Below are 26584 nucleotides of genomic sequence, written 5' to 3'. Positions count from 1 at the left end.
TAGTAAGTGGGCGTGTCTGTGTGGGGGCGTGTTTTCCCGCTCTGGCCGCACAGCTGACATCATTGTCGGTGTGGTGACTTAGGAAAGGACCCGGCTTGGGCCTCACATGGGCCGCAGCTATGCTGAAGACTGAGCGCATTTTCCACCTAAAGACCCAGCGGGGCCGGACCCTGCGAGCCGTGAGGGAGCATTATCTGAGGGAGGACGTGAGCTGCCGGAGCCCGCTGTGTGCAGCCTGTGCCCGGGGTGAGAGGACTGTGTGGAGCCGGGGCTGCTCCCATGTTTACTTAATGCTGTGTATCGAAGCTGTTGCCTGGCCTTGCCAAGAATAAAAATGAAGTAATTGGCCCAATTGTGTTATTTGCAATGTCTGCATGCATTGAATATTTCTGGAAATGATCACATTTATTATTATAAAAAACAGGATTTATAAAGCACCAACATATTTAGCAGCGCTGTACATTAAATTACATGCATATATTATTTCTAGATCACATTGCATGCATTATTTCTAGAACTGATCACATTGCATGCATTCAGTATTGCTAGAATTTATCAGAAAATGCTGCTTGCAAACTTTTGTAGCTGCTGTTGGAAAGACAGGTCACCAAAGTTGGTTAGTTATGTGTTGAGGATCTGGTCTGTAACATTCCCCACCCTCTGTAGAATATGACACCCGGACTGTTTGGTAAGTTATATGGGTGTGGAAATATTCACATCCAAGATTTAAACTTTTTACACCCATCAGATGAATCTGTGACAGGAGAGCGCACAGCGGTGATTCCTGATTGGCTATTCATCAATCTCATAACGTAGGGGGACCACTGCACATGCGTCTGATTTTCACCTGGCATCCTGGGCTGACAAATGTCCAGCATTGATTGATGAATGACCGTTCTGAAAGGATTGCTTTGCCTTGCTATGGTTATGGTCATCCTCCCCTGTCTGTAGAACAGCGTGTACAGCACTCATTCATTATTCTGTTATGGAAATGATCACAAAAGATTGTTTCCATCGACAATCATCTGACATCTATCGGACTTTTGCTGAAAGGCAGGGTTTTATTTTGGAAGGCGTAAGGTGATGTTTTTTCTGCAATAAAACATACTCGCCTGTTTTTTTGCTCCCTTAAATTGTAACTAAAGCTGTGGCACTTGCCTAGCAGGCGAAAACTGCTTAGTGATCTTTGGCCATCTTAATTGGCCTTCCCGTCATCAGGTAATTCCCATGTAAGCGTTGGGAGTTCAACAAAGATTACCAGCCTGATCATACAAATTTAGTTCCACTTTCGGCAGCAAATAAGAAAGAGGGCAGGCCGCCCCCAAAAAGTTTAGAAAAAAAAAGTTTTTTCCAATATGTAAAAGTGATATCCACCATTTACATAGTGTTAATAATGTGATGATGGGTCCTCCTAACACAACTCACTATAATACATGTGTAAATGGGCGCAGAATTAAAAATCATATCGGATTAGTTGCTTCATGCTGTTGTATGTCACCATTCCTTGTCGTTGTATTTTACCTCCTCTTTCTTCTTGCTTTCTTCCCCCTGTTCACATGAGTAGATTGGCTGTGAAAGAACCCGCAGAGCAGCCAAAGTACACAACATTTTGTTTGACAACGAATTTGCTTCCATTTGTTACTGAGGAGCGCTGCTTGTGATATATGGAGATATTAAATGTGAAAATATTATGTTTAGGCAGCTTAGAGAAAGTGCAATGCTTGCATTGTTCTCTATTTGGGATCCTGGAGCCAGCATGAATTTCTAACAACTACTATTCCATAATTAGCCAACATTTTAATTAAATGTATTTTAGTCCTCGCTTCTAGCGGTTGGCAAATTTTTAGCAATTGGCTTTATGAATATATATGTCAGATGTATGAATGAACACCCTGAGCAACTAATCAGATTGCTCCATCCATTTTTTATTGCTGAAAGGGAAACGCTGACTTCTGTGGATAAAACCAAATGGTTGTGGTTCCAGACACATTTTTTTAATTTGGGCCGATTTATTGGCAAAATTATTTTATTCAATTTGTTTGCAAGGTGGATACGTTATAAAAGGCGTTAGAAGGCCATCAGTTCAATCTAGGAGTCATGAGAGGTTTGTTTACTGTTTTTGTGCTTTTTTTTACTGTATATAAAATATAAATAAATGTTTATAGTACTTTACAATATTGTCACTGACAATAGCAGGCGCCAGGGCAAAGTTGACCATTGGGTCCATCCAAACACCCCACCTAATACCCATCCTAGAATCAAAGAAATATAAGTAACATGGTTAGCTGATTTATTTATGAACCCATCATTTATTTAAGCATGAAAAATCTTTTAGAACATATACTGTATTTAATGTTACTTTAAGACCCATAGGTGTGTACATAATGACAAAAACTTTATATTTCTTGCACATATTTCCAAAAACAATGGCTTATGTTATATATATATATATATATATATATATATATATATATATATTTTTTTTTTTTTTTTTTTTTTTTTTTTTTTTTTTTTTTTTTTTTTTTCCTATTTCCAAGGTCTGTCTGTCTTGCATTCTCCCCCACTCCCCAAATCTCTATTTTTATTTCTCTCTTTTTCTTTTTTTCTCTCGTCTTTTCTCTTCTATTCTCTTTTCCGTTTTTCCTTTTCTTTTTTATTCTTTTCTCCTCTCTTCTTTTCTTCGCCCTCTCGCTCCCGTCCCTTTTGCAGTGACATTGACCAATAGGCAATATCTGTAATGTAATAGGCACATTGATTATTGACTTCCACAATTTAGCTTTGAATAAAAATGAACAATTGGGGTTATACAGACATGATCTGACCATGTGAATGTGTCTTTCAGCACAGCTTCAGGCATCACCTGGACATTTGGAGTTTTTAAGCATTCATGTTTAGGCTACGGAGCAAAGCAGATACTTTAAGGATGCAGCAAATGCAGATTAATCTAAGGCCAGCCATGCGTACATTACAAACTATTTAGTTTACAGTTACCAACAGTTATACCAGAGTTTCTTGACCTTTGAAATAACTTTTCAGGTCTACAGGGAATCCCTGCTTACTATTGCCACAGCTCACTGTACATTAGTGTGGTGGTCAGTGGAAAGAATGCCTCTTTCTTTTTCGCCCATTTGGAAGGCTACCACCCTTACAGCCAAAAATATCACTGAAATCTGTTAAAATGACCTGAGAGTCACAAACTGTTCATTGCTCAAGGAACCCTTAGCAACTTCTGGAGGAACTTTGGGGTTTCATTGAATCCTGGATGGGAACCGCTGCTCAAAATACATAAAGTACATACATAAGAATATTGAGAAACAAGGTATACAGAGTAGGGGGGCTACTATATAAATTAGATTTTCAGCTGGGTAATGATCATTTTATGTATATAACCAGATTGAGAGTGTTTCCCCTCCGACTATCGATTTCCTCTGATCTGTGCTCCAATGGCAATGATGCCTGAGATTCCAGCCTATACATTGCAAAATATTGGCACATTGAAGTAGTAGGCTATGTAAATCCCTATTCCAGCACAGGACTAAAAGAAATGTCTGTAGACCGAAAAAGTCATATTCTTCGTTTCTTCATTTTACAGCATTGTGCAAATGATCTGAATGGGATAGACAACTTATTGCCTAACTTGAAGCCTTTTTTTCTTCCAGAAGGAAAACTTTTATCAGAAGACCTGACACACTATGTTGTCCCAGATTGCAAAGTGCTGCAAGATTACCAAGAGGTGCTTGAGTTTTCAGAGATTCGGGGAGTCATTTTCATGCAGACAGCATGTAACGCTGTACAGCATCACAGAGGACGCAGGTGAGGTTTCAGCACTTTTCACCATAGCTTCACACTTATGCGGGGGGGGGGTAATGATGCTTTTATGTAGTGAGAACCTGTCACCAGTTCCTAAAGATATTTTTGCATTCTCTGTGAGAGTAGTAATTTACTTCCTTGGCCCATGAATGTAATGCACAGCAATTCTGATCTTTAGCCGGAGATACAGAGTTTGGAAGTAGAGTAGAGTGGAATAAGATAGCATTTGAAAGAGATTCACCCCATTCATTTGTCTATCATCAGTAACATAGATAGCAACATTAACCCTTCCATGCTTATAGGTGACATTTTTTTAGCAGAAGGAGCTTTGTATGTCGACAGAATCCTTGGCACTGATTTATTAAAGCTCTCCAAGGCTGGAGAGGATACACTTTTACCAGTGAAGCTGGGTGATAAAGCAAACCTCGAATGGATTTCCTAAAAGTAGTTTGCTATTGTTAGCAATACCATAAGACCATACGAGATACTTGAAGCAAACCTGACAGAATATGTAAACTGCTATTGCTCATCTAACGCTAATTGCCTCGATGCAAAGCTGACCTTCTGGCTTCAGTACTTTGTCATACACATGATACAAGCATGCTAACTCTGCGGTACTTACCTGAACACCTGAGCTGCATATTATTTTGGGTCAGAGGGTATAATGGGCAGAGGATCAGAAAACCAACTAGACAAGCAGGACGAGGTCGGAAATAGTAGATTGCATATTTTGCCAGTGTTTGGTCTTCTTCATATCCTTATATAAAAAGTAGCAGGAGGGCTTTTTTTTTTTTTACTCTTTCTCAGAAATCTAGACTTTGTTGAACTGTACCTGCTCTTTTCATCTCTGTAATATGCGCTGTCTGTCCAGAGGTAAACACTATTCCATCAGCTTTGAAAGGAGTAGAGCAGAAAAACATTCTGCCTTGCCATGGATGGAACCATTTTTTCATTTAGAAAAAGAACAAAATAAAAGCATTCTTTTGAGCAATTGATCAATCTGCTTTTAAAACTGAACACACGTAAGTAAATGCTGCTAATATTTTAACATTGTTGGCTTTACTCTGTCGAAAGATTCTCTGCCTAATTTCTATTTGATAAGCTTAATGCACTTTATATTTGGTGTGGAATTAAAACCAAATTGACTAAAACAAAGCATTGATCGATACAGACACTTGTTGCACATTAATGAAGTCTACAACTTATATAACATTAGTTATTTTTAGTGTTTAGAATTGTGAAGAAAGAGACAAAAGGATTTTTTTGTGTGGCCAAAATAGAATTTTACACACACTCACACAAATGTACCCAAAGTTGGTTAGATGGCTACATTGTGGTATGAGGTATGGGTACAACCACCATGGATACAGATTACAACAACATAGTATCATGTACTCAGAGTAAAAAAAAATGGTCATAACATAATAAAGTGTTATTAGTTCACCTATATGTATTGTGACCAGGATAACTGGTGCAATGGGACATAAAGCTCCTAATGTATTTGGAGTAATTTTAAAATAAACCAAAAAGAAAAGTCTCTAATCTCAACGCATTTCACCTCTTTGGGCTTCTTCAGGGGGTACTGGGAAGACTGTTGTTGAATTTTGCTTTATTGAGTTCACATTGTAAATATGTAACCGATCTTTTATGTGTACATTGATATACAGGTTGACATTCAAAAATCCAGCAACCTCCGGACCTGAGGAGTGCCGGATTTTTGAAGGTTATGCTCACCTCCACACACAGGCCAGCCTTCCTCTCCCAGCACCCATGGACATCTGGCACAGTTCCGGAGAGCAGGCAGAAAGGACATCTCAACGTGTATTTAGTGTAGCAAGCAAGACCTTACAGCTATTTCTGCAGAACCGCGCCACGAAAACATAAGTGGTTAAGCAATGTTATGTAGTACATGTATTGAAAATCCAAAATTCATTCCTGAAAACTGAAGGAACCGGATTATCGATGGCCGGATTGTCAACCTCTATATATAAAATTCTATTTTGGCCACACAAAAAAAACTTTCTTTCTCTCTCTTCAAAATTCTTAACACTACTAAAAAAAAATATAATGTTAAATAAATTGTAAATTTCATTAATGTGCAACAAGAGTGGCCCTTGACCCCAGTGAGTCTTAAGGGAAACACATACCTCTATTTATTTTTAGTGTTTAAATTACATTACCTTTATATGTATTTGCTTGATTTAGAGAGACTTTTTTTGTTTTGTGGATCAGTTAATCATCCTCTTGGAGACGCAGGTAAATATAGTCCAGTGTTCTCCCCAGCCCCTTTTACCTGGGCGCACCACCTGGCACATTATAGAAACCACCCGGCTGTTTTAAGTTGTTACTGAACAGTTGGGTCACAATACAGGGGCTGCCACCTACCTAAAATTTCTTACCACCCAGCTTAAAAAAAATTCTGGTTTGAGCACTGTAGTCTAGCAGTGAAAGAATTAAAGGTTAAGAAGGATAAAGAAATTGTATGATCTCTCCTTACAATCATGGAAGCTGGATGTTTTTCATCACTGTGTGCCATATTAGTTTGGAAAATGAACGTGTGACAGGAATACAGATGAAGCACGTCTTTGTGGCTGGTTATTTTTACAGTCAATTAGAATGAAGAAAATCAATACTTAAATCAAATATGAGTTTAAATAAAGTGGATATCTCCATTCTAGCCTCTTTGTTCAGGAAATAGAACACCTTGGCGAATGAAAGAATGTTGGTAATGGAGGTCATTAACAATGATGAGGGTAGATTGGGAAAGGCTGTGTAATATTAAGAATGTAGAGATGAGCATAGTCATTTAAACATGTAAAATGTATGCTATGTCCTTCAAGGAATTTTCATTTGTATGTTCTACGTCCCAGGAAGAAATAACATTTCCTTAACAATCAATTGCCTTGCCGTCATGTTGATTAACTTGAGTGGCTTAAGATCGAATAAGCAAAGAACTATTGTATAAGGATTCAGAAGTAAAGTAATCCTGGACTTAATGATATTAATATGTTGAAGGTTTAGTTGTTTTATTTTAAAATTATGTAAAGACATCTGCTATATCTGCCTTTTACTATTCAATTATAAAATGAATTATGAACGTTTTATGTAATGTTGCTGCTATGTAAAATCTTTGGAAGCTATCTCCCATATGCATCCATAGTAATAAAATATTCTTTTTAACAGATCAGTTCTACCAGAAGCAATAAAGCTGAACTGTGGACATGGGGATATAACCCACCACCACTCCACTCACTAAACTTTTTAAATTTTTTTTTATTTTTATTTAAGTTTTTACAAATAAAAAAAAATCAAATATCAATAATCCATTATCCAAATACATTCTTCATTACAAAATACATAAACAAAGACATACATTCTTGAACTTTAAACCCATTGCAGTAAACGTTTCAAACTGTACAACATGTATAATGCTTTTCCTAAACTATACCCAGCAAGATAGAAACTTAGTAATTATTAGAAGAAAAATCTTGTCTATTAGTCCAAGGCGACCATGCTACGTAGAAGTTTTTGATTAGATTTGGGGATTGGAATTTGAACTCTAGGACATCTGAAAGGTTTGGAACATCAGTTGACTTCCACAAGTTAGTGATCGTAAGTCTGGCAGCGAAAAGAATATGACAGATCAATGAACGAAAGGCATGTGGAAAGATTTCAGTCCCCATGCTTAATAGGGCTGATGCAGGGGATTTCCCAAAACTATAAAGGCACCTACAAGACCATAGTATATGATAACTAAATCTCATTTTGCTCACTTAAACCACAGTAACCTGATCAGTTCTCAACCCGGAAACTATTTTAAGCTCCGTGGAAAGAAATTGTAGGCAGGTGGCAGCCCCTGTATTGTGGCCAAACTCATCAGTAACCACCCAAAAACAGCCGGCTGGTTACTGAAATATGTCAGGTGGTGCGCCCGACTAAAATGGTCTGGGGAGAACACTGATGATGCTTAGGCCAGTGTTTTATTCTCCTCTTTACTTCATAAAACTGCCTGTTGTTGGCTCTTCTTTTTGGCTGTCTGCCGAGATGTCTTTTTCTGAAAGGGACAGAAGATTACAGAAGAGTGATATATTTCAATTCAAACAATTAAGTCTTTTTATTTTGCTGAATATGGCCTTCAGGTTAGGAAAATTAAAAATCCAGTATTAGAATATTGTGAAAATGTTCATCAGTCTTCCCCATGATTGTGTGGCAGTTTACTTAGAGACAGTTTGAAGGCTCGGGACACCTTTGCAGGTGGGTTAATTAGTTGAGTGGTTTGTGACACCATGGGCTTGATTTATTTAAGCTCTCTAAGGCTGGTGAAGATACACTTTCATCAATAAAGCTGAGTGATCAAGCAAATCTTAAATGAGTCTGGTCCAGAATTTAAAACTTTTTCTAGCAAATGACTATGAAGAAATCCATTCCAGGTTTGCCGTGTTACCCAGCTTCACTGATGAAAGTGTATCGTCTCTAGCCTTGGAGAGCTTTAATAAATCAGGCCCCATGAGTTTACCATTTTGAACCTTTTCACAATATTTTAATTTTTTGAAAAACTGAATTTGGGGTTTTATTTGTTAGGCTGTAATCAGCAAAATCAAAATGCTTGAAATGTATCTCTTTGTGTTTAATAAATCTATACAATATGAGTTTTACTTTCTGAATTGAATTACTGATATAAATGACCTTTTCAATTATATTCTAATTGGTTGAGATGTACCTGTATATACAAAGTGAAATGGCATCCAGCGTGTTAATCATTTTATCTACATGGCAAATGCTTCCTAGATTAGCATACAACGATTTTGCTTCAGGTTTGGTCTGCGAGATCAACAAAATTTACATTGTTGTGCAAAGGTCTCTCTGTTTTGGATGAACAGTCATGAGGAAACGAAAGAAGCACACGATGTAAGATTTTGCTGGTCCTTAACAGGTCTTAAAATAAGTAAATAGAATCTCAGATAAATGATGGGACAACAAAGACCAAGTCAAAATGCAGAGGTAGTGTGTGAAGTTCTCTTTAACCACTTCCATACAAATTAAGAGGGTAAGTGGCAGCCAAATGCTGCTAATCGGATACAATTATTGTGTATAATCTGCTTATCAGATACACCTGACATTATTCATCAGCATGTGTGATTACCTCTTTAAAAGCAGAGGTTTTGGCAGTTTGCTGTATGGAGCATTCCGGTGTGTGTTATGACATTGCCAAGGAGGAAAGACATTAGCAATCAACTTAGGCTGGGTAAAGACTTGCAATAAGTGTCATTGGCGAACGAAAAAAGACTTCACGATGCACGAACGAGTTCTGTACATACAGCGCTGTTCTGCTATATGGAGAGGGGAGGGGGAGAATGACGGAGCAGCATCCCGCTGCACTTACTCCGCCAGGATGGATCCATGAACGGCAAGAGCTATACACACGTCAGGTTCTCGTCCGATATCAGCCTTGAGGCGATTGTCGGACGAGAATCATCTGACTTGTGTATGTAGCCCTAGAGAAACAATTGTTGCTGCCCATCAATCTGGGAAGGGGTAAGGCCATTTCCAAACAATTTAAAGGCAATAGGCTCTGCTCTATTTTTATGATTGTTGCAGTATTTGCATAGCTGCTGTGGTCTCCCCCAAAGACAAGGTAAACCTCAGAGGTTGTCTTGTTGGTCTCCTTCCATATAGTTATTGGTAGACATAAACTGGTAGACAAGCCATACAAGCTTCTGTTTTCAAGGCTTTTAATCTTCTGACATTTTGTTTAATGTTTGTGGAATGGGTTAATCTGTCTGGTAAGCACAGTAAGTCGCTGTAACCAGCACATGCTGAAAGGTTTTTTTTTTTTCCTGCAGGGCCAGTGTCACATAAACACAATTAACATTCATTATGTACTCTTCCGACAGGGTTTTATCCAAAGTGCCCATAGGAATGATAAATATGCACTTGATCTCTGCAACAAATTTGATTTGTGTAACGATTTCCGTTCAGATATGACTATCGGTGCACCTCACAGCTCTCCTATTTTGTATAGTTTGATGGACAGCCTTCAGTGTCAGAGACTTGCTGTGAGCAGTCTTCCATGGCTAATGGATGAGGCTTCTCCTATTTTAGATTTGGCACATTTTTAATGAATTGAGAGATAAAATGCTTTTCACACCAATTATCCTGTTTTACAATGAGAAAAATGGCTGACTTCCTCCATCTTCTTGGGATTTGTACCGAGCGTAATATCCGTTAAAGTGCATTTCCAGCCCAATTCTTCTTGTATTAATTTTGTGTAAATGAGGAAAGATTGGAATCACTTTCAGGTTTGTACTGCATATCTAGGACTTCATTGGAAAGAATTCCCCATACTGTCCTGGTGATCACTAGAAAAGGTGAATTATTTTAATATATCATGGTTTTCTAGTTAGCAGTATTCATTAAATTGCATTTGTTTTTTCTTTTACTTTTTTCAGACAGTACAAAAAGCTGAGGTCCTTGCTTCGCGATGCTCGCCATGATTGCATCTTCTTTGCAAATGAGTTTCAGCACTTCGCGTACCTCCCCAGAGAGATGGGTGAATCAGTTGAAAACTGGCAAACAAGGTATGGTCCCTTGTGGTTGAGGGTCTATCTTTGTTTGGTCTGTAAGGTATTTATTACACTCTAAGGGCCTAAATTCATATGTTTTGGGCTTGTGTCATTAACATTAGCTTAAAGCCGAACTAAAGTAAAAAAAATAAAAACACACCTTTGATCCTGAAGATCCAACATTCCCGCGTTGTCCTGGTATCCTTCTTTGGCCCAGCGCGGTGCACCGGCATCTTCTGCGCTCCTCTTCTTTGTATGGCACCCGATCTCGCACTGCGAAGGCGCGAATTCGGGTGACGTAGCTGGAGAAAAATAGTGCCAATCTCGCTGTGCATGCGTGAGATCGGCGATTTTTTTTTTTTTTTCTCCTATTAAAAAAAGAGATCTGGCATGCACAGAAGGAGCACCTAAGAGCCTCCCCGGATCCATGACATATATCCTGGGAGGCTTTGCACTTCCATTTGGCAATCAAGACAGAAAGGGGAGGTGCTGCACCTTTGAGTTTAGGTCTGCTTTAATATGGGTTTTGATCATTCCTAATTTATTGACTGGTGCATTAGGCCTGCAGCTGACCTCCTTGACATGCTTTAGACTTTTAGCCCCATTATTATTATTATTATTATAATTAATATTATAAATAAACAGGATTTATATAGCACCAACATATTAAGCAGCGCTGTACATTAAATAAGGATTGCAAATGACAGACTAATACAGACAGGGATGTAGGAGGAGAGGACCCTGCCCCGAGGAGCTTACAATCTAGTAGATCAACGCAGGCCCTAAATGATTTTTTATTAAAAAACAAAATTGTAGTTGTTCCATGAACTTCAATTCACTGGTAATTAGGCTGGGTTTTTGCTATTTCCTTGCTACTGATTCCTCACAAATCATCTACATTTTCCTGTTACACTGAAGATAATTTGTAATCTTATTAAGAACAAGAAGCAGCACCGGGAAGCTCTGCTTTCAATAGAGACACGTGGAAAGTAAAGATGGGGTTTCTGTGACACAGAATTGTATTTTTTTTTTTTAAAAGAACACGTTTGTTTTCTTTTTGATTTGTCTGCAGATGCATTTACAATTCTTCTGTTTGGTACTATAAACACTTGCAAGCTAAAATTCCTGTCATTATGGTAACTGAGAATGAAGAGGTAATCAAAAAATTCAGCACTGAGACTGGAGGTGTCTATGTCTTATCATTTAAGGTAAGTGAAAAAACGAGGTATTGGTATACAGAGCAGTGAAAACTGTAAGGCTACATACACATGTTATTTTTTTGATCGTTCCCGAAAGATGCATGAACAAGCACTGTACATACAGCGCCGTTCTGCTCTATGGAGAGGGAAGGGGAAGAACGAGCGAGCAGCACTCAGTATTACGATTGTTCGTCGCTCATGGATCCGCCAAGACGGATCCATGAACGACATCAGGCAAGCACTGTACACACGTCCTATTTTCATCTGAAACTAGCCCTGAAGCGATAATCAAAGAGAATCATTTGACATATGTATGTATCCTTAGGTAAACCTTTAAATATTCTTCTTCAGATATTACATATATATGTTTCCAGATGTTCAGTATTTTTGTTATTTGTGGGGGCCACTAAACTTGAGCTCCAGGCAGTTGCAAAAATACAAATGACAAGTAAAGCAGCTATGTGTCAGGAGACCATAAAAGTTCCTTAAGACCAAATATGTTGCGATATTATAGCCTGCCAAATGTACTGGCTGCATTCATTTATTTTCCAGATTTTTTTTCTTTTTTGATTCTGCCAGTAATGCACATCCAATAAAAGGGTGACAATTGTGACTTCCTATACTGTATCTAAAGAGGATCAGCATTGTCACCCCAGATATGTTGCATCTGATTTGTATACTGATGCTTATTTAAAGTCCAAGAGGTAGACGTGTCCTAGAGCTTTGTTAATTCTTCTGGGGATGGCAGATATTTGACTGTGCTGTTTATCTGGATCATTTGGGAGCTATAGCTTGACCCTTATATGTGTTTAAGCTGTGTGTTTGTGGGAAGTTCTCTTCTGTCAGACAGCTGTATTCTAAACAACCTGATGTTTGCAGCAGTCATATCCATTTTTTTAACTATTCAGTCGCACCTATAATTTTGCAGTTAATGCAAAATCTGTGATGTGCATTGGTCATTTTTACCCGCAGAGCTTGAGATAAATATTACATTGACAGAGTTGTACAGCGTTCTGTAATTGTAATGCAGACTTGTTTTACTTGTCTTTTGCTATTTAGACAGACGCTGAACTCTAGGACAATGATGTTGTAATATCGCTTTTGTACCTGAAACTATCCCAGATAAGCACAACAGTTGGCAGAAGTCCTCTTCTTTAGTAAGAGTATTTAACTAGGTGATGACATGAGGGAGTGACATGTCTGTTGTGGCTACTGTAAAGTATGTAGAAGAAAGAAAAGTACAACTGACATTTATTATCCTAGATGCATTAGATGATGTTAAATAAAACGATTTTGTGTAGCTGCTGCAAAACTATACCCTAGATAGTAAATAGGCCAAGTTACATTTACTGGTACCTGGTCTGATTTTGCACATTTATTGTATGGCAAAAAATATTCCTTTGATTTCCAAACATTTTTTTGTACTGTAAACATTGTACAGTTACATAGCAAACACGTTAAAAGCCCTGGCTTATGTTAATGGAGATCATATGTGTTTTGGGGGATTATTGAGGGTGACTGTGGGGGGAAGTAAGAAAATTCAGCTCTTACATTTTTGGCAAATTTGTATACATTACACCTGTGCTGATCTGAAAACAGAATTCCTAACCTCATGGCCTCCTGGGAGAACCAGGAAAAGGACTTTCTTTCCCCATGCCTCCCACCCCTATTCTCGCTCTACTGCTCTCCCTGAGTCAGATTCTCTTTCAGAACTGCAGAAGGATAACCTAGAATGTGCAATTGAAGTCTTTTCAGTGTACCTTAACTAGGATTTAAGAATCTGATAAATACAAAATATACCTAATACATTATTTATTTGTTTTTTCCAAATCAGAATTACTTGGAGACATTTTGGCCACATCTCAAAGGAGCCCTGGAGCTGTATAACTCAATCCGAGATGCTCTTCAAGAACGTGAAACAGAAAGTAGGGAGAAAAATGGGAAGGAGTACCAGGAGCATCTTCCACTGGAAATTCTAGAGGCTGGAATTAAGTCTGGTAGATATAAGCAGGTAAGTATGCACAATTTAAATGTTATAGAGAGCAGTTACATTGCAGTGCACTAACTAGTCCTTTCTCTTTGTAGGGGGTACTGAGCGTAAACAAACATCGCTCTCAAATTGAGGCCTTTGTGAGACTTCAGGTCCTGGGAGGCAAAGACTCCGGTATGAAAAGGCTCGGAGTTTTATATTATTTTCCGACTTTTGCAGTGGCTTTAAATTGGTCTCTACCTTTGATTTGACAACCAAATTCTATGCTTGTTTTAGGATTTCCCATTTTGAGCTTCCTGAAAGGATGATATGTGTTTTCTGATACACTGGCAAAACTTTTTAACATGTTGTGTATATCATATTGAATTGTTCAATTCATAATTTCAATCAAAGACAAACATGTGCCTCGGGGCAGGCTTCTACTGCTGTGCTGTCCTTGTAGCTAATCTTTAATTATCTAAGAGTTTTTGTTAATAAACTTTTGTTTGTTAAACTTTGTTGTTAAACTAAGAATACACATAGTTAAAAAAACAAAACCTATTTAAAGAGACACTGTTCTCTATCCATTCAAAATTGTGCTTTCCCTTCCACTGCTCCTGCCCCCAGCTACCTTGCAGCCTCATTGACAACAGAGTTTACCCAAGGAGGTAAGCAGCCGAGCTTACCTTGGTGTATGACATAGACATCCATACCATGGCCCTGATTCATTAAAGCTCTCCAAGGCTGGGGATAATACACTTTCACCAGTGAAGCTGGGTGATCCAACAAACCTGGGATGGATTCAAAGCATTTGCTAGCAAATAGCAAATGACATTGAAGAAATCCATTCCAGATTTGCTGGATCACCAGCTTTAATGAATCAGGGCCCATGTGTCAATGATCATTCCTGGTGATTGCCCACTAAGACCTGAGCACTGTCACATGGTGGATATCATATACTCTTCTATACCGAGCTATTTTAGTGCAACAAATTGTGGGCTCAGATGAAATGGAGGAAACAGAAAGGTGAGTAAAGGGTGTGTGGATGGGTGGAGATGGAATACTGATGGATGTATTTATTCTGTGTACCTTATGTTTTTACATGTGTCCCAAAAAACATCTGTTCAAATCACTTGCCAGATATGCTTCTGTTAAGGAAACCCTTTTTAACATCTATTTGTTTATTCCAATATAGACCTACAGAGCGATGTTCTGATCCATGGCACCAAGTCACGGAACAGAGCAATCCATGGAGATGTGGTGGCTGTAGAGATTCTGCCTAAGTCTGAATGGAAGGGGAGGACAGGAGCTCTGTGTGAGAATGAGGCAGAAGAGAGGACTGGAGATTCACACAGTGAAGTTATGATGACCGGTACGATGAACAGGATAGACTTTGTTGTCCTAATTGTGTAACTTTTAGTGAATGGAATGTTGTATGGTGTGTTCTGTAAGTAGTACATAATTGTGTTTTAAGGTTTGTCTACACGTCTTGTAGGTCGTGTGGTGGGAGTGTTGCAGCGGAATTGGAGAGATTATGTGGCTACTTTTCCATCCAAGGAAGAGACCCAGACCCAAGGAAAGAATACCCAGAGGGTGCTTGTAACACCATGGGATTACAGAATTCCCAAAATTCGGATCAGCACCCAGCAAGTAGAGGCATTACAGGTACAGAAGCATTTATGTACAAATATTTGAATTTCACTAAATGCACTGTAATCCAGTCAAATTGATGCTATTAACAGCAGAAGCTAAAGAGAAGACAGGAGTACCCAAAGAAAACCCACACAAACAAAGGGAGAACCTGCAAACTCCATGCAAGTAGAACCCTGGCCAAGATTCAAACCTAGGACCTAGTACTGCAAAGGCCAGAGTGCCAACCACTGAGAAATCAGTGCTGCCTTGTTCTGCTTGAGATTACCTCTTTAGGGAAAAGTGTCAGAAACAGCAAATAAATACTCTTACTCTTTGTAAAACTAAGAAAAAATGTTTACATACACTAATGTATAAGTGAGGGATGTAAGGAAGCAATAAGGCATTGTAAAGAGCCATGATTGATAACAAACAAGATTATATTAGGTAAGAGGTCAAATCTAGTTGTGGGATACTGCATATGATAATTTCTCTATGATTAATTCAATTTTCTTGTAAGTGTCTCAGTGGATTACTGTTTCAGCTTCAGATATGCTCTCTACTGATTAAAATATGTCTGGTGCAGCATTCTTGGTACAATAAAAAATTTGCATTCCAAAAGCTACAGTAATAAGTAAATCGACTAACCCTTCCATTCCCCCCATCCCCCTGCCACCAACACCACTATTACCTTGTGCATGTAAGACCCCGCACTGCTTTTCATGTTACCATTGCAATGTATTTGGAATATGAATTCATATTATCCAGCTCCGCCTGTGACATTATTCTTGTAATAGGTTCTCTATTAGATTACACTGTACTTTCTGTCATACTTGATACACAGCCAACTTGATGCTATATTTGGCACCTAGCAATGACTGCACCAACACTTATATTCTTGGACAGCTGTATTCATTTATTTCAATAGTAACATTAGCTTTATTTACAAGATAAAATGTAGCACAAGATGCAGCCATTGATAAAGCATATGTAAACCCCAACCATGATTTTTTTTTAGGTCTCATAAATGTACTATTGGATGGTGGTTTTTGTTATATTATTGACATTGTAAATATTTATGGGTTATTACATTTAAAGTGTACAAAGAGAGATAACACAAAGACTTGCAAGTAAAATTAAAATTACACTATTTGCTCTTTCAGATGTTATGGAACTGCCCGAAGATCAAATGTTTCTGGAGGCTGGTAGCATCATACGCTTTGCGCTATCTGGTAAACTATTTACCACTAACCCCACCCTGGGTCATCTTTGGAATTCTATCTTTACGGGGGATATGTATTGGCAAAGGATGTGGGAAACTTGTCAATGATATCACTGGTGGCGTAAAAGTCCATATTGCACAAGTGGATAAGTCAGAACCCTCCCACCATAGGTCTTTTCTTAGAGAAATTACATAATGTATTTCAAATGGACTGGATAGAAACATCTTTGGATAAAAAGCAGAACGCTGACCTCTTCTTTGCAGTATAGGAGTCCTACATTGCAACCTTCCATAGGAATACCAAAAAACGCATTGTATCCATGTTTGATCAGACCTCTTGGTATGCCTATCGGCTATTATCTAATGACCCAGCGATTGAGATCTAAACCACCCCTGTGTTACTGTAACCTTTCTCATGGTCACTTGTTCTTTCTGAAAAATAAGCCCTGTAACCATTGTACCTTTTATTGAAGTCTGTATAGTCTTTTGCAATTTTATGTAGGTAATTGTTTTCTTTATTTCCTTACTAAAAATAAACCATAAAAAATGTTTATACTATTTAATAATAAAGACAGATTGATAAAACAATGCAATAACAAAGAGTTAGATATAACAAAAATACTTGTCTGTGGAAGTAAGTTGCATTCTACCAAGGAGTCCCCCAATTTTTTTTTCGCCTGGCAGATGATCAAAAAACATGTTACATGAAGTAAGTTCAAGTTGAGACCACACTATTAGGTGTGGCATTGTGTTTTCAACTACCTAGGAACTGAAACAATTACCAGTACTGACCAATGATCATCCTTTAACCAGCATTTTTCTTTGTAAGGATGCCAGTTACCAGATGAGCTGCCTTCCTTTAGGATGACCTCATAAAATGTATACATATACCAGTGTATAATGGTAAAACATTATTGTGGTGAAACATTATTGATTTTAAATAAAACTGTACAAAACCAACAGTAGTATAGCAAAGGACAATGAATGGCCAGAGCTGACACCACATAGACCACAAAATTGCTGTGTGTTTGTCCTTAACAGGAGATAAATGCATTTGTGGAAGATCAGGTACAGTACTTTCAGGAATTGTCTTCATACAAGGCTGCTCCTCTGATGTAGATATGTTTATCTACTGTAATTTCAGTACAGAAAATGTTTTATATGAAGTTTCTTAAAGCTTTCTGTTTGTGCCCAGGTACGCGGTGAGTGTAATGTGGGAGTTGGACAGCACAACGTACGACATAAGAAGGGTGTGGTATGGCCGTACCATAATTCGCTCCAGCTACAAATTGAGCTATGAAGTGGCTCAGCAGCTGCTGGATGGAGATTTGGAGCCTCTGAACACAGACCCTGAACTTCTGCCAGCTTCTCAGGACTCCGCAAAATTGGACAATCTTCTGTGGGCAATACGTAAACTGACTGAGGTGGCTCAAGCTGTGCGGACACGGAGAGATATAAGCGGAGCACTGGAACTGGAAGGAGTGGAGGTTCGGGTACAGTTGGGGGCAGATAGTAGCATTGATGACCTAGTTCCCAAACAACCTTTACAGGTCCATGAAACTATAGCAGAATGTATGATCTTAGCCAATCACTGGGTAGCCAAGAAGATTTGGGATAGCTTCCCCCAGCAGGCATTACTCCGATTACATCCACCACCACGGCAGGAATTCTTCAAAGAACTCAAGGACAGTGCACAAGCTAAAGGATTTCATATAGACACCCGGTAAGTCGATACGTTGCATTTCCTTAATACATAATATAAAGGCAAACGAAACCCTAAATTTAACAAGGCAAGTTCTTAGAATAATCATGTTGATTAGTGTATATTATTAGTATTAATTTTGGAACTGGACTTTACAAATTCAAAAACCCATTGTGCAGCTCTGCCTGTATATATCGATGCACTCATCCAAATGGCCAGGACCTCTCCTGCCTTCTAGTTTCCCATTAACTGAATGGGGGACAGCAATTGTACACCACCTACATCCAGTGACTACAAGACCTGGCCTTCCTCATATATAAACATGGTTTCTATTGTACTGCAGGTATGCTGGGAAATATCAGTAACATTCTAGAAACACTTTTTCTTCTATATACTGTACCGTGTCTTACCCTGTATGCTTTTCAGTTTAGTTAAGCTTTAATGGATGATTTAACATTTTCAAAAAACCTGCTAAAATGATGTTACCGTAATGAGGATCTATAGTAGATATTAGTTACTGTATTAGATATGTACTGAAGAATACAATCAGTTTTCAAATGTTTTGAACATGTTCCTGACAGCTGGTTGGGTAGTCATTGGTATTAAAGAGGAACTGAACATTGGGAACTGCGTTCAAAGAAAAGCAGGTAGAGAGCTAAGGACGGGGAAAGGCAAGGTTCTGTTTATATTGGAACCCCCTGAAAGGAGAAGAGGGAGCAGCACAGTAGTGATATCTACGAATCGTTCTAGAATAGCAATTAGAGGCATCAGTGCCTTAGAACTCTAACTGCAGATATACAACTGAGGTTCTAGTGCCCTTTTCTTCCCCCCAAAAAAAATATTCAGACAAAAGGCATTCGTTCAGGGTGCTGTTTAGTCACAATTAACATTCCCTAAAATTTTCAATTTTTGAGTTCAGTTCCACTTTAGGCTCCATCCATGGCACTTTTCCAGTACCCTTAAAGCTCGTCTGTGAGATCAGTAAATCACAAATATCTTTATTCTGTAAAAGCTAAAACAAATTGCTCAGAAAAGAAAACCAAGCCCCATTTCTTCCTGAGGATTACCAACTTTACCCCAGCCATACAAATACTATTCCTAATCTACTAAATGAATGGGCTTCTGGGTTCATAGAACGAAATATGTTGATAATCACTTTGTTGATACATTTATTTTTAGCATATTCATCATCAGCAGAGGTGTTGAACACATGGCGTTTATATGCCAGAACTCGGTAACATAGTACATCTAATGGCTCACATTTTCATATGCAGTTGTATTTGGGGCCATAAACCAATTGTTAAACTAAGTAACCAATCAGAGCTTGGCAGATTTGTGCCGAACTACATGTACTATACTAAATGCAACTTTTTTGCCTTTGTTTTTCAGGTCTAATAAATCTCTGGCAGATTCCCTGGATAAGGCAAATGACCCTACTGACCCCCTGGTGAATCGACTGCTGCGAACAATGGCCACACAAGCCATGTCTAATGCTCAGTATTTCTCCACGGGAACGTACACCGAGGATGAGTTTTATCACTATGGTGAGCAACAATGTTCTAGAATGTGTGCACTTTTGTGTTTCTCTCCAAGTTTACAATTGAAGTATGATACATTTGAGATTTTTAGGTAGATCCAACTGTTTAGGCTGCTGTATCCATTCGTGTACGTTTTTAAACTCACTGGGACTGGGACTTTCGTAACAACATTTTGTCTCTAAAAATCCCAGATATCCATTTTAGTGTTTCACTTCACCTGCTGCTTTCCTCATAATATAACATATAACCAATAGTACTGGTTCTAGAGAGAAGTGTGTGCTAGCTCTCTAGAACCTACAATAATTACACAGTATTTATATAGTGCTGACATATCACAAAGTGCTATACAAAGTCTATAGTCGTGTCACTAACTGTCCCTAAAAGAACTTACAATCTTATGTGCCTACCATAGTCATATGTCATTAATACAGTTTAAAGGTCAGTTTTGGGGGCAAGCCAATTAACCTATAAACATAAATATTGGCTAGATATGTGGTTAAGTTGACCCTAAAACACAGGTTTTGTCCTAAGAGTTTAGTCTTTTTCATTCATTCTGTCTATTTAAAGCACCTTGCCATGTACAAAGGGCTTGTGTATGACGCATTAAAACGAGATTGTTTTGCTGTATTTGAATCATTGGGTTGATTGAATCTGTATTATATACTTTACTTTTTGGCTGTAGTTCTATTTTTTATGTTTTTTCACAAAGCGATCTCTTTAGGATACTGCTATTAATGGAGATAGAGGATAATAAATTGTAGTTTATGTATGTAAAATATTCAGAGTTGATAGTTAAGCTATTTTACATTTATAATTTTTTATATCTATATTGACTAATATAAAAACCAAAATGTTCTGCAAGTAGTTTTCTGAATCAGTCACCCAACATCCCTCCATTACCCTGTAATATGGCCACTGCTATGCCATTGGACACAGTCCTTGTCGAAGAATATTTGGGAATGGATATTAAAGCAGAGCTAGAGCCAATCCGAGTCCGGTTGGATTATCTGCATTAGTGACCTCCTTAACATTTCCTTAATATTGGTTCACAGATTTGCTATTCTTTTGAGGTACGTATTGCTAGGTGCTCTCAAAACAAGGATCTGAGTGCTTCCTATTCAAGCATCACAGCTCTGCTTTGTGTTGTGGATGCCTTGTAACTTTTAATGCATGCAGCTAAAGGTTCTTGTGCAAAGTGCTGCCCCTTTCTTATTTAAAGAAACCTCAGTATTGGGAAATGTGATAATCACTAGATATGTAGCATATTTATTGTGTTTAAGGCAACCAAATCCTATAAGTACACCATGCACAAAACTCCTAAGGAGTCATTTAGAAAAATGCAGATTTGTGTGTGCCATAGAACATGGATAAAATCAGAATTGTCACTGTGGGCAATGACTTTAGTTTTCTTCTCCATTTTTGAATAAATAGGATTATAAACCAGACATTCATTCTTTTATTTTGATGAGAAAACTCTATGTGTAGTTGTTTTACTTTGTATGATTTTATTTATCTTGACTTTTGTATGCTTCAGGTTTGGCTCTTGAGAAATATACCCACTTTACCTCACCAATCCGCCGCTATGCTGATATCGTTGTTCATCGGCTTCTCTTAGCTGCAATCCACAAAAGTGCAAAAGATCATCTGCTTGGAAACAAAGATCTGGATGAACTGTGCCGTCACATCAATAATCGCAACCGGGTAAGTGAATTACAGCATGGGTGCCCAACCTACAGCCCCTGGGCCACATTCAGCCCGCGGAGCTGTCAGTTCCAGCCCTCTGCTTATTCCCCCTCTGCTTGTTGTCTTGTGGGGAAGGGGACCCCTTCTGCCCCCCTTCCCATTAAAGTTTTTTACCCATATTATCATTCTACCGTGTCACACATAGCTTTGCCCTTACTGTCTATTCACTACAATCTCTACAAAAAGGGAAATGTAACTGCAAGTTGTGGACTCTTGTTGCTAACTCCCCCTAATGTTTTATCACAACAATGATTTTAGTTCACCATTTCTAAACATATTGTACAACATGAGCTATAGGACTGCTCTTCACTTAGGGGGAATGCTTTGGACTGGATGGGCATTTTGAAGGCCTAAACAAGCAGATCAACATGTAAATAATAGAAATCCAGTTGTTTATATTTTTTAGGAAGCAGAACACACACCAATTTGTGCATTGGCAAATTTTCATAAGTTTCTGCTGCTTCACTGTTTTACTTTCTTCCTTATGGTATTCCAAGGCAGAGGAAATGGATGTCATTGATACCTAATTTTCCTTTTTTGTAGGCTGCACAGCACTGCCAGAAACAATCTACAGAGCTCTTCCAGTCCATGTTCTTCAAAGATAAGGATCCAGAAAGTGACCAGCGCTGTACTTGTGATGCCATTATTTATTCAATCCGCTCTAATGGAGTGTTGCTTTTTGTACCTAGGTAGGAAAGTGCCATATTCTCGATGGTGAAATTTTTTCATTTCCTTAAATTGCTCCAGAAAAATAACTTGCTACATCAAAAGCATTTATCAACCAACAACAAACACTGTCCCCATTCAAATTGAATGTAATTTGAATGTAAGTGTTTTTTTTTTTGTTTACTTTTACCCTTTTTTATTTTTTACTTTTAGGTAATTAATGGCTTTTTACATGTAGTTCATATCCGTTGATACAAACACTCTCCATCCATGTGATACCGGCCCAGACCGTCTGTCAAATTTTAAAACTCATTGTGGCCCCTGAGCCAAAAGTTTGCCCACCCCTGGTCTAATCCATAGACCAACTTTAAATGACAACTAGCTTTTCTACCTGTGTTTCAGGCTGTGTATTTCTGTTCATCCCTGTATTGTATGTACTGTTACAGGTATGGCATAAAAGGAGCCGCTTATCTGAAGAACACAGAAGGCTTAGTCCTGTCCTTTACTGAGAATGGCTGTAGTTGGGTATCTGGATCACTACAACGCCTCCCAGACCGAATCACAGTGATAGCTGATGGAGGACAACAAACTTCTTTCTGTCTATTTAATCATGTGACCGTATGTTGAATAAAAAAAGTATCGGGTGCATTCTTGGGCTGTTCTGTCCTTTTTTCCCAGCAGAAAATGAGAGGGAAGACCCCGTACAATGCAATAGTCAGACTGAGAGATTTGCAGAGTTTAATCTATTCTCTCATCAAAGAGGTGTTTAAAGGAAGATATGATCACTCTATATAAATATAAAAATTGTCCATATAGAAAATGTGCTTCACAGTTATTTACCTTATTATTGCAAAGGACAATGGACACTCTTTGTGTCTGGAGTAGACTAAGTTTAATCTCTGTTTATAGATGACAGTATTCACTGTAAGGTCTGTGAATATGTGGAATAGTGCTCCCTCTGGAAATAGTTTTGGCACATTTTATAGATTGCTGCTGACAAATCCAGATGCTTTTCTCTGAGCACAAAATATACCTGTGTATTAAAGCTTAATATAAAGTCACCACAGACTGTTAATCCAGGGAACATCCCATTGCCTCACAGAATCAGAAAGGAATTTTTTTACCCTGTTAGAGTAAATTGCACCATGTTTTATTAGCTTGTTTTTTTGCCTTCTGAATTTCATGTGCATGTTTGGTTTTGCAGTGTTCAACCAGGCATTTTTTTCAAGCTGGGTGGCAAGAAAATGTAGGTGGGTGTCAGCCCCTGTATTGTGACCCAGCTCTTCCGTTTTCACCCAAAAACAGCTGGGTGATTACTAAAATGTGACGGGTGGCGTGCCCGGCTAAAAGGGGCTGGGGAGAACACTGGTTCTGGAATATGCAGGGTGCTAGTATAACCTGTGATGTTTTGTTGTGTCTTTTTTTTTTTTTTTTTTTTTACTTATGTAACGCCTTCTGGACCTGATGGCAGGCAGCAAACATCACTCAAACAAAAAAAAAATACCCATATCCTTGAGCTATTGTTCTTTCCACAGTGGGGCATTAGAGGAATAGTTTTACCACAGGCCAACATGACCTAAACAAAAAGTACTGAAAAAGTTACTTGTAACTGTCAAATATAAGTCAGCGTAATTGCTTTTACCTAAGGGCAGGTCAGTGTGCCAATATATGTATAAATTTTATTTACCATGTGTTATTTCTTTCTCCAATAGGTACGAATTCGCTTACAAAGCTCTCGCTTCCATGCAGACACCATTCGCTTGGAGATCATCAGTAATAAGCCCCACATTTCTCAGGTTGAGCTGCCCTCCAGCACCAACCCCAATGTTGGCAGGACAGAACTTGTTAGGGAGGTTACCCGTACAGCAGTGGAGGCTCAGCTAGCTAAAGAGGAGGCAGCAGAGAAACAATCTGGGCTACAAAACAATAAATATCGACAGACGCAGGGGAGTAGCCTGTACACCTTGCTGGTGGAACTCCATGAGCTGGCACTGCTTGATGTGTCTGGAGAATAGAATCCTGGCCTGGATCTCTCTGCAATGGTATATATGAGAAGGAATGGATCTTCTAAACAGACTTGGAAGTGTTTGGTAAAGTGAGTGGTAAAGCATTATTTATTGTTACCAGATAGTAATTATTGCCATTGCAGCTTTGTTTTTTTTAAAGTGTTTTTTTTTTTTAATTGACAGAAGCACACAGGGCGACCATATGAGTTTGGAGCAGAATAGGATTTATTGATGCTGATTACAGTATTTAGTTTTCTATTTGCAAAGTTGCAACGTATTGCGTTTATCTTTTTCATAGTACATAGAAAAATAAATGGCTGCTACTGCCCCCAGGAAGCCTTCAGTATATTGCTCCTACCTACCATTCATACACATGCCAGGGGCAACTTGCTTTAAAGCTAGAAAACCCACCAATCCAATTTTATGTAAACTCAGCGAGAACAATAACATAGCAAAGATAATGAGCCTGATTGCCAAATGATTTTAAGCTTTCCATTTCTGGTTTGCTGAAGCACTCAGGTTCTCACATATTGGGCTATCTTTTCTAGTCTTGGATAGCTTAACTAAATCAGACGCAATGGGCCTGATTTAATAAAGCTTTCCAAGGCTGGGGAGGATGTACTTTCATCAGTGAAGCTTGGTGATCCAGCAAACCTGAATCATTGCCATTGGCTAATCAGAGGGGCGGAGCTTATATCAATTTATCAGATCACCGGCATGCTTCTAGTGAAGGCTTAGAAGTAAAAGCCACCGTTTTACATGAGGCAGCAATCACGTTTTTAGATTTGCCCATTTTTATAAATGAAACCCAGTGTGTGTTTTAGCAGGATTCATAATATTGAGGTATAGTTTCCCCAGCTCTAAAATTTTTTTAAGGAAAAATTAATTTAAAAAAAATAGCATTCTAGCACTTTACTGTTAACTACTTTTATAGACTGCCTGAAAAGAACTACAGAATTTTTTTCTAAAAAAATGAAAAAAACCCAATAAATGATCCTATTTTTTTTTTAGACTTTTCTCTATTTTTCTGTCTACCTAAATACTTTTTTTTTTTTTTTTTTTTTGAAAAAGAAGGGAGGCTGTGCTGGTAAATACTTAACAGGAAGCCCAGAGCCTCAGTCAAGTAAGTGTGGCCCAGATGAAAAAAAATATATATATATATATATATATAAAATAAATACTTTTTTTTTTTTTTTTTATTTGTGTTGATTTTATAAGCGCTGCCTGTACAGACACTGGAATTTATGTATAATAAAACACAGCCTAATAGAGTCTATGTTCTGCTTGTGATTCACCAATCTCACACTGCAATACCAGGAAGCTGATTTTAGAACCTCTGGGGTCACCACCCCAGCAGAGCAGAGAAGATGTTACATTTGGCCAATAGGTGCACTGGATTTAAAGAGTTGACATATGAGGTGCACCTGGCTATTTGTGTGAATTATTAGACTGGCTGACCAGAATTGGGGATAATTAAGCTGTTCGCCTGAGGTTCCACCCTCCAGCAAGTAAATGAGAAGAGCAGTCAGTACTTTATCTGTGGATTTCCACCATGCAGCATCGATCCCACAAGCAGTATCAGGGCATCACAATGGCACTGCCTCTCCTTCTGTGATTCCTCCCCACAAAATACCCAACAAACATCCTCCCCCCTTGTCATGATGAGGTGCACTGGCTTGTTATACATTGTGCTGAATGTGATTGCATGTGTAATGTATTTGATAAAAGTTTTTTTCAGGGATTTACTTCTTTGTGTGGCTGAATTATTTCTGTTTTTTGCCCTGTACTGTGTATTCTCTCTTCTTACCCTACCCCCCACCCTGGTATCCCTGCAAAAATGCATGAGTCTTAATTGCAAGATATGAGTAAACTATACTATAAACTGTGCTGGAACTGAAGAGAGGGAGAATAGCAAAGAAAGACCCCAAAGAGAAGAGGATGGGCCCAAAGTGAACAGCCAGAAGAAAGCCTAGCACTTTTCACTATTTTAACACTATTCTCCACACTGCTGCTGGTGCGTTGTTTCATTGATTGCCGCTTTCCAGTGTGGTCATCACTTAAACTGCATTTTAAAAGTACAATGACCAGATCTTGTCGGATTAACCTTGTAAATTAGCCTGAAAGTGACCTGCTGGCACTGAGCTCCACATTGGGTGCCTTTCCAGACACTGTTCTGATAAAAGTTGACTGCAGAATGCTTTCTAGGTCAAGTGGTTTGGCAATGCCTCACCACTTGAAGGTTTATGGAGTAAGCTTGTTAGACTGGGCACTTCAGTTGCTGGCAATTTTAATATATGTGCTCACTGGGTTTGTTCTGGGACTTTACACTGATGGATATCAGTGTAAGATCAGCTGGATAGAGTTGTGTTCTGTTTTTTCTTTTTTTAATTCAAGTCAGAAATGTTCCCACTGCTGTTCCTGCTTGAAAAAAGCCACATGAAACTAGTAACATCGTAACAGGTGTGCCCAGCTCATTCTACTAAATTGGGGCTGCTTGCAATGCATATCCTGATGGTGCCGATGGCCAAAGCCTGGGA

General features: G+C 38.5%; 1 protein-coding gene across 1 annotated transcript; it reads left to right on the top strand.

The window, feature by feature from the left end:
* Window positions 1-25085, top strand: DIS3L (DIS3 like exosome 3'-5' exoribonuclease). Its single transcript, XM_072399122.1, has 15 exons — window positions 1-246; window positions 3660-3813; window positions 10260-10388; window positions 11446-11581; window positions 13407-13583; window positions 13658-13736; window positions 14737-14913; window positions 15037-15206; window positions 16334-16542; window positions 17588-18115; window positions 19484-19638; window positions 21167-21333; window positions 21919-22064; window positions 22488-22659; window positions 23754-25085. The coding sequence occupies exons 1-15, from the start codon at window positions 120-122 to the stop codon at window positions 24054-24056; spliced, it is 2829 nt and encodes a 942-aa protein (XP_072255223.1). The 5' UTR covers window positions 1-119; the 3' UTR covers window positions 24057-25085.
* The last annotated feature ends 1499 nt before the right edge of the window (window positions 25086-26584 follow it).

This window comes from Pyxicephalus adspersus, chromosome 2 (genome assembly GCF_032062135.1).
Source record: "Pyxicephalus adspersus chromosome 2, UCB_Pads_2.0, whole genome shotgun sequence".
Taxonomy (NCBI): domain Eukaryota; kingdom Metazoa; phylum Chordata; class Amphibia; order Anura; family Pyxicephalidae; genus Pyxicephalus; species Pyxicephalus adspersus.
This window is presented reverse-complemented; position numbering and strand designations above follow the sequence as displayed.

Coding starts and splice junctions, on each gene's coding strand:
- DIS3L (XM_072399122.1), top strand. CDS start 120: ATGCTGAAGACTGAGCGCATTTTCCACCTAAAGACCCAGCGGGGCCGG. Junction 247..3,659: donor GTGTGCAGCCTGTGCCCGGG/GTGAGAGGACTG, acceptor TTTTTCTTCCAG/AAGGAAAACTTTTATCAGAA. Junction 14,914..15,036: donor CAGTGAAGTTATGATGACCG/GTACGATGAACA, acceptor CACGTCTTGTAG/GTCGTGTGGTGGGAGTGTTG.